At 36.7% G+C, this 9,376-nt stretch overlaps 2 protein-coding genes across 2 annotated transcripts; both read left to right on the top strand.

Annotated features, from left to right (window-relative positions):
• Window positions 1-680: 680 nt before the first annotated feature.
• On the top strand, window positions 681-9,124 carry LOC142234548 (uncharacterized). Its single transcript, XM_075305708.1, has 2 exons — window positions 681-962; window positions 7,970-9,124. The coding sequence occupies exon 2, from the start codon at window positions 7,972-7,974 to the stop codon at window positions 8,896-8,898; it is 927 nt and encodes a 308-aa protein (XP_075161823.1). The 5' UTR covers window positions 681-962; window positions 7,970-7,971; the 3' UTR covers window positions 8,899-9,124.
• LOC142235563 (uncharacterized) lies at window positions 2,391-7,914 on the top strand. Its single transcript, XM_075306816.1, has 3 exons — window positions 2,391-2,808; window positions 2,895-3,363; window positions 3,828-7,914. The coding sequence occupies exons 1-3, from the start codon at window positions 2,391-2,393 to the stop codon at window positions 7,912-7,914; spliced, it is 4,974 nt and encodes a 1,657-aa protein (XP_075162931.1).
• Window positions 9,125-9,376: the final 252 nt, after the last annotated feature.

Here is a 9,376-nt window from a genome sequence, read left to right as displayed (position 1 = left end):
TAAAGGACTAAATCTACATTGTTAAAACTACAAAATATTGAAATACATTTATATACTTACCATAAACTAATATTGCACATGAGTTAAAATAACTTAAATCTAGTGTTAATATACCTAAAATATTGCATAATTCTTGAAGTTGTCTCTAATTTGCCTAGAATAAATACAACAAACAATAAAACTACAAACCACACATTGAATTAAAATCCTGCATCTAACTTTTTTGGAAACCAAAACCGTGGTAAAAAACATTTTGGTCCATTCGAAGCCGAATTGTGTTTTTGCTAATAATACTTTGGACAAACAGAAAATTAAGTGAAAATTAAAAAGACTTGTTATAGTGAGAAAATAAAATTTGTGAAATAGCAATTGAAGAAGGACAAAGTTGATTTTGGAAATTACACTGTACTACAAAATTAACAAAATTATAAAAAATAAAATAGACTTGGATTAATTGAAAAAAATTTAACGTCAAAATTGTGTTATACTTACGTGCTAATATTGCAAAATTCCCCTAGAAATAATAAAAAGCAAAATAATAAAAACATTTCTTACACTTACCTGTGAAAACTCTCAAAATTGTGTGGTTGGATCTAAGAAAAAATTGTATTGGAAAAAAATTGTGAGCTACAAAAACAAAAGTTGTTAAAAAAGTGAAAAAATTCAAGAAAATTTGTAAATTCAATAAGTGGATGTTTACAGAAAATTTTTTGTAGTAAAAACTAAAAATAGTCTGAAAATTTTAAATCTCAAAAACATTGTGAGCCTAGTGCAAGAACAATTTAACATAGTGCCAACTCGGTAGTTTCGGTTACGTAATCAAAGAATTACATAATCAAAAATTTAACCTGCCAGTAAATTCCCGTTGCAACGGAATTTCAGAAGTGGACAGACACACCAGCGACCCTATTCCCGCGCAAGTACACAACCACACATTACACACATACACATATACATCCAAAGTGAGTACCATTTTTTTCATTTTATTTGTGCACGATACAAGGAGAGAATATTGGGCGGCTTTGACTCTCCCTTTCCTTGTACATAAGAGAAAGATCTGGCGATCCATGTATTACCCGGTATGCTGTACTTGTTTCGTGCTGTAGACTTGTTGTTGCGTGTAATATTTGGCGATTTATGTTGGTGAAGTTGTTGACCCACCATATTTTTGACTCGCTCGCATTTTCAACTACATTTTGACACATTGACACTTATGTAAATTTTTCCATTCCACATAAAAACATATTCGGTAAATTTTTTGCAAAACAACTTAAATAAATTTTTTTTGGAAAAAATTTTTTTTTGCAATATGACACAAATTATTAAAAATTTATAAACACGATCACTTAGAGGTGTATGCAATGTATAAATATTTTTTGTATCGAAAAAAGAGCGGTTTTTTATAAAAAAAATACAAATAATATTAACTTGCATTTGGGAAAGCATTTTTTGACCCATGTACTCCACCACCACCATTTTTGTATTGTGTACGCTGTGTAACAATAGGACTCAACTGGGTTGCCATTAATTTTGTGTTTTTTTTTTTTGGAAAAAGACTTAAGTCAACATTTTGAAAATAATTAAACTTAATTTGGTTTTCTTGATACTTGTCTCATCATCCCTGGACTTTGAGAATATTTAAGAAGAATTCGATTATCAATCACGCTGGTGAAAATTTGGAAAAATTTTGTGATGACTACTATCACATTTTCTGGATTTTTTTTGTGTGGATTTTCGTACCAATTTGTTTCTTGTTTCTTATGGTTTTCTTATGTAAGAACATGAAAATTGGCTGTTGTGTTTGAATTGTTTTTTTTTCATGATGCATTAAAATTCAACTTTAATCAAAATTGGATAAAAATTTCTTCGAAAGTTGTGTTGATATTTGTCAAAAACAATTAGCCGATAAAAAATATAATCTCCGACTCTCACGAAATTATATCCCGCGCGATCAAGTTTATTAAACTTTCAAACATTCAGCGAAAATTGTTAAAATTTTTGCATTTTGAATCGTTCATCTCCATTGTCGGTTTCGTGAAACTTTCATAGCAGGTGGATATTTGACCCTCGTTAACTGTAGTTTCTACGCCATAGTGACCCAAGACGAATTGGTTATATTTCATCCGTTTTTGGAAAAATTGCTTAACTGAATTGGGAGAAAATTAATTTTGAATAAGATAAAGACTGAAATTCTAAGTTGTGTGCGAGTATTTTCATCAAAAAAAAAACAACTTTTGGCGTTTATTTTAAATTTCGAAAAAAACTCTTTCAAAAAAGTGTTCTTTTTTGAAAAGAAGTTTTATTCCGAATTGCATTCTACAACTTGTGTCAATCTTCACGAGGATTTCGAAAAATTGAAAACCTTGAAGTAAGATATTAAACAGCACAAAATGGAAAAAGTAAAAAGCGAAAGATTTGCCAATTGCATCAACGACCTCAATGATTTTGAAAGTACTTATGCTGTCGCGACCACAACGGGTGATATTCATTCGCTTGAGGCCATACGAGCAGAAATTGAAACCCTGTGGAAAAATGTAAAGAAGTCATATTTAGACTGTCGAAATCATGAACAGACGGAGGGGGAAAGACCCATTGACAAGACACAACTTCGGACCCATTATAGTGAAGCCATGGAGGCATATAAGCGAGTAATGAGTTCTGTGAATGCTGATATTCTTGCGTTAAAGGAAGATGCTGCCAAAGAAGAATCACAAAGAGAATCATCAGTGATGGGGATTTTTCTCCAGCCTTACGGCTACCTCCTTGTGACACTGATGTTTTCAAAGGGGGATATACATCATGGCCCACGTTTAGGGATCTTTTTTCGGCAATTTACATAAAAAATTCGAGATTAAGCAATGTTGAAAAACTTTTTCATTTAACTCAAAAAACAGCCGGTGAAGCTAGGGAAATAATAAGCAATGTCCCTCTGACTAACGAGGGCTTTTCATTGGCGTGGAAAAACTTAACTGATCGCTACGAAAATCGAAGAATGCAGGTGAACGAACAGTTGAAAATTCTATTTAATCTTCCAAATGTAACGCCAGAATCAAGTCACACTTTACAGAAATTGCAAAGAACCGTAAATAGTTGCATGCAAACTCTGGAAACAATTGGGGTCGAAGTAAAGGAATGGGATCCAATTTTAATTTACTTATGTTCGTCAAAGTTACCAAGATCCTTCCTTGAAGAATTTGAAAATACACTTGATGATTGTAAAATACTACCAAGTTGGGAAAAATTTGACAAATTTCTGACCCATAAATTCAAAACGCTTGAGTCAGTTGGCAATATCAAGCCAATTCTCAACAAGCAGATTCAAAATAAATATGATAATAATCAAAGCAGATTTGATAAAGGGAAGTTCGTAAAGAGTTTTCATACAAATATTTCACAAAAGACACAAAGTTATGGGGAAAAAAGTAAATTTAATGCGAATTTGGTATCCAGGAACCAAAATATGACCAAACAACAATGCCATCTTTGTAAGGCACAACATTTTATCCGAGATTGTCCAAAGTTTATAGAAAAGAATATCAATGACCGAATTCATGTGGTTAAACACTGGTAGAAAAAGTTTCGTTATATTAATGAAATGTGACATTAAAATTGAGCCAATGAAACAAAATCATTGATATAACGAAATTTTTCGTTATTATAACGATTTTTCTGTTAGTCAACGAAACGTTTCGTACTATTAACGAATATTTTCATTGTCTTAATGAAAATGTTTCGTTGTATCAATGAAAAATTTTCATTGGCTCAATTTTAATGAAATTTTCTTTGTGTGAAGTTTCACATCTCTGCTATAATTGTCTTTCATCCAGCCATGGGATAAAAGATTGCAAAAGCAAGTATAATTGCAGAGAATGTAATATGAAACATCACACTATGTTACATAAGGGTATACAAACCCAACCTTATTCACAAGATCCATCGACAGAGGCAGTACGACCTTGTACCAGTGCTGCTGCTCTGACAACACAAATACAGTCCACACCTAGCTTGGAAAACAATGTTACAACTTTGACCCTCCAGAATGATCGAACTTGGGAGAATCATCCTGGTGGCACTCTACTTTTTACAGCTCTTGTCCAAATTGAATCTCGAGGACAATTGTATGATGCTAGAGCTATTATTGACTCTGGATCACAGTCGACATTCATTACTGAAAAACTTAAGAATAAGTTGACTCTTCCGTCCAAAAGAAATTTAGTTCATGTCACGGGGGTCAGTCAAATATTATCAGAAACATCTACAAAATCTTGTCTTTTCTCTTTGCGTTCGCGGTTGGAACCTAGATTTGAATTAGACGTCTGGGCCCCTGTTTTAAAAACTTTGCCATCAAATTTGCCGACACGAAACTTGGGTTTGACTCAGCTGAGCGATTTTGTCAACCTTGAATTGGCAGATCCAAACTTTCACATTAGCCAACCGGTTGATCTCCTAATTGGTATGGACATAGGACCCTTAATTTTTGATATTACAACTCCTATGAAGTCAATCGGTTCACTTATTGCACAAAAAACAGTATTCGGATGGATTATCGGTGGACCGATAACCAAGGGAACATATGATCATAATAAAATTTCTTTACACAATACAATTTCTATTGAAAGCATACTCACACGATTTTGGGAGGTGGAGGAGACCCCCAAAAGTATTTTGAGGTCTGAAGATGACACATTTTGCGAAAAGCATTTCAAACAAACCACAAAAAGAAGCGAAAATGGCAGGTACATTGTGACACTACCATTTAAAAATCGTGAAGAGTTGGGAAGTTCTCGGAATATTGCAATGGCCCAATTCTATAGAATGGAGCGAAAACTAATGAGAACACCTGATATAAGAGAATTATATGACAAAACCATTTTAGAATATTTGGAACTGGGACACATGAGGAAGATAACGCCTCATGAAATTGCTAAGACCCCAAATTACTATTTGCCCCATCATGCGGTTATCAAACCAGATCGACTCACAACAAAACTTAGAGTAGTTTTTAATGCCTCCAGTCCTTCGTCCAACAAACGTAGCCTCAATGATAACTTGTTTGCGGGTCCCATACTGCAACAAGACCTTGTTTTGCAAATATTGAAATGGAGGTTCTTCAAATACGTTTATAATGCCGACATTACAAAAATGTACAGGCAGATCCTTCTTGATTCGTCTCAGACACAGTTTCAACGTATACTTTTTCGGAAATCGCCCACTGAAACACTAGAAGATTATGAACTCTTAACAGTTACATTTGGAGTCAATTGCGCGCCTTTTCTTGCAATTCGTACACTTCTTCAACTCGCTGAAGATGTTGCTGACACATACCCTTTAGCTTCAAAAATTCTTCAAAAAAATCTTTATGTTGATGATGTGTTAGCAGGGGCACACACAATAGAAGATGCTATAACATCTAGAAAGCAGTTGATCTTAGCTTTGGAATCCGCAGGGTTTCAACTTATGAAATGGACTACTAATAATCACAACATCATTCAAGATTTGCCGAAAGATCAATTACTTCCAGTAAACTGGTTAGATTTGTCTGAAGACTCATCTACAAAGACCCTAGGTATCAGATGGAACATTTCAGGTGATTGTTTTACCTTTACTCCTCCATCCATGGAACTTAGGTCAAACTATACGAAACGTGAAGTTTTATCCGCAATCGCAAAGTTATTTGACCCGTGTGGTTGGTTGGCACCAGTTGTTATCGTGGCCAAATTAGTCATGCAACAAATATGGCTTGATAAAGTTGACTGGGATGACACGTTGAAGCCAGTTACACTCATGAATTGGAAAAATTTTGTAAAACATAGTGCTGCAGTAGAATTAGTAAAAATTCCTCGATGGATTAACTTCACTCCCCAGTCCAATGTAGAGATTCATGGCTTCTGCGATGCGTCTGAAAGCGCTTATGGAGCCACTTTAAACATTAGGGTAGAACACATTAATAAACAAGTAGACACTCATCTTCTAACGGCTAAGACTAGAGTCGCTCCTATAAAAAAGATTTCATTGCCACGTCTTGAATTGTGTGGTGCTGTTTTACTTTCGAAGTTAGCATCCACAGTAATTGCAAAACTTCCGATCTCCGATTTGACGACTCATTTTTGGACAGATTCAACGATTGTTTTAGCTTGGTTGAAAAAGCCTCCATGCAATTGGAGTACCTTTGTTGGTAATCGTGTTTCAGAAATCTTAGAGAATGTTGGTAATCATAATTGGCAACACGTTGACTCTGAAAGTAATCCAGCCGATCTAGCTAGCAGAGGTTGTTCACCGTCTGATCTGAATAATCATGCGTTGTGGTGGCATGGGCCCCAATGGCTTAAGTTGCCTAAAGATTGGTGGCCAGCATATGAAATTCTGGGAGATACAAATCTAGAAGCAAAAGCTGTGAAAGTTTTGACAACCACTACATTCGAAGACCCTTTAATAAGATTTTCTTCGCTGTCACATGCTTATCGTGTATTGTGTTATGCTTTGCGCTTTTGGCGAAATACCGGCTCAAATCGTACACATCTTAGAATTAGATCTGATGAGATCAGGCCTGAAGAAATTTTAGACGTGAAACGTCGTATAATAATCATGACCCAAAAACACTACTTTGCAAAGGAATATGCAAACTTGGAAAATAAAATTAGAATTTCATCCAGTAGCAGTTTATTAACTATGAATCCGTTTTTAGACTCTGGTGGTATAATGCGATCCAATGGGCGGCTTGTTCAATCGCCTGCATTGACTTATAATGAAAGACACCCTATTATTTTACCTTACGAAGCACGTTTAACACAACTTCTTGTTGAATTTACTCATAAAATTACAATACACGGGGGAAATCAATTGATGACCCAATCCCTGAGATCTGAATTCTGGATATTCAGACTAAAACCTTTAGTGAAGAAGGTTATACGCAATTGTAAAACATGCATTTTGTTTAAGAGACACACCCAGTCTCAGATAATGGCCTCACTTCCACCTGAGCGAACTTTTCTTTCCCGACCATTTACTAATACAGGGGTTGACTTTGCTGGACCCTTCGATATAAAAAATTACAAAACTCGGGTTTGTTTAATAACAAAGGGCTACGTATGTATTTTCGTATGTTTTGCGACAAAAGCTGTTCACTTAGAAGCTACAAGTGATCTATCCTCGCAGTCTTTTCTTGCGGCTTTTGCGAGATTTATTGCTCGACGAGGCTGCCCTTCTTGCATTTATTCCGACAATGGGAAGAATTTTACGGGAGCGGCTGCTCTATTCAAAAAAGATCGGCTCGAGTTTATGAAGACTCTGCAAGCAGAAACACTGCAACAATATTCGCATAATGACCTTAATTGGAAATTTATACCTCCTGGCGCTCCTCACATGGGTGGTTTGTGGGAAGCGGGCGTGAAATCCTTTAAAACTCTTTTGCGCAAATTCATTCCTAGTATGAGCTTTACGTTCGAAGAACTTTCCACTATATTGGCACGCATTGAAACTTGTCTAAACTCAAGACCATTAAGTAGGGCTAGTGATGACCCTAATGACTTGTCCCCTTTGACTCCTGGCCATTTTCTGATTGGTACATCCATGTTGGCGCCAGCGGAGCCTGATATTTCAGATCAGAATGTTACGCTTGCAAATCGGTGGCAACGTCTTAAAATTATTTCTCAATATTTTTGTAGAAGGTGGAAGCTAGAATACCTTAATGAATTACACCGTCGTACAAAATGGAAGCATCAACAAGAAAATATTAAAGAAAATGATCTCGTGGTCATAAAAGATGAGAGATTTCCTCCGACTGACTGGGCAATGGGTCGCATCGTAAAAACTTATCCCGGGACTGACCAAAATACCAGAGTAGTTGATATTCGTACGTCTCGTGGTACAATTAATAGACCCATCACAAAAATCGTCAAATTATTTTCAGCATGACTAGTCGTGTACTTTCAAATGAAAGGCCGCGGTACTCACAAAGTTTTCGTTACAGGTATGGCAGCTTATTTACCACGCCGTGAGCCATTGGAGGAGGAGCAGCAGAACGATAATGGTAGAAGACCCAGAGCTGATGACAGACGCAATCACCAACACGCAAGAAACCGATCTAGTGGTCGAGCCGAAGTCCATCCTGGTAGAGTTGAACGACCGGCAAACTGGCAGTATTCTTGCGGACTCTGCCAGGAGGATCACCCCCTTAGTTCTTGCCAAAGATTTCGCGACAAGACCCCTTACCAACGATATGAGACGGTAGAAAGAAGAGGGTACTGCCGAAACTGTTTGGCTCGCAGTCATTTGGCACCTGATTGTCAAAGTCTCATCACTTGTCGCCGTTGTAGTCACAGACACCATACACTTCTGCATGGGGCATCTCAGCTAGAGGACTCTCTAGCCTCTGCCATTTTATCAGTGCCTGTGAACTCGACGAGGTATCTATGGGACCACGTATTCATTCCAACGGCAATGATAAGAGTCGCCTTGGAAGAAGTTGACAGTTGGGCGACAGTGAGAGCGCTAATTTGTCAAGCATCATCAATGTCACGTATCGCATATTCCACATTTCGACGTTTGGGACTCAGATCATTTTTATATCAGGGTCAAAGGTTCACGAAATTCAAAATTATGTCCCGTCGTACAAACAGCACATGGGCACTGAAGGTAAACGCGCTCATAACTGATGAACTTCCACGAAGACCTTATTCGGACCCTCTACTCGAAGACCCTACAAGAGATTTTAGCGATCAGTCCCTTGCCGACCCAGACCCGAGAAGTAATGTACCCATCGACATTGAACTTGGTGCGGATACTTATTCTGCAATTTATCGAGAGGGATCCACATTCACCGGACTTGGCGATGTGAACGCCTACAAAACAGTGCTGGGATACATCATTTCCGGTCCCATAAGGAACCTCAGCCATTAATATTTTAACACTTGGTCACGGGGGGGCGGAATGTTGAAGGGTGTGCTAAAATTATGCACCTTATTGGTTTCTGTATGGTGTGCTATTTAAATGCTACAGGCATGTAAATAGCGGTTTGCTCCAAATGTCACACATACATATGAGCCCTTTTAGTACATGCCTATTGTTGTTGTAAATGAGAGCCAAACTTCACTTTCAACAGGCTGGCCATGACATTGATTCTTCTTTTTTTGTTAATCTAAATCGGTTTTTCAAAGCGTACGCTTCTCCCCGTGACCAATACAGTAAACAAAAAAATATAAAACAAAAGTGTTAAACCCAAGATTAAAAACTTAAAACATAAAGTGAACTTAAAATTGTGTGAACAAAAAATAAGTTAAATTTGTTTGAATTAAAATATACAAACTCAACGAAACTGTAATAAACAAAGGGAATATAAAAAGTGACATAGATTACAACAACAAAACTGTAAATTATA

The sequence above is a fragment of the Haematobia irritans genome, chromosome 4, assembly GCF_050003625.1.
Source record: "Haematobia irritans isolate KBUSLIRL chromosome 4, ASM5000362v1, whole genome shotgun sequence".
Classification (NCBI taxonomy): Eukaryota; Metazoa; Arthropoda; class Insecta; order Diptera; family Muscidae; genus Haematobia; species Haematobia irritans.
The sequence above is the reverse complement of the archived record's forward strand: the minus strand, read 5'-3'. Positions and strand labels throughout refer to the sequence as shown.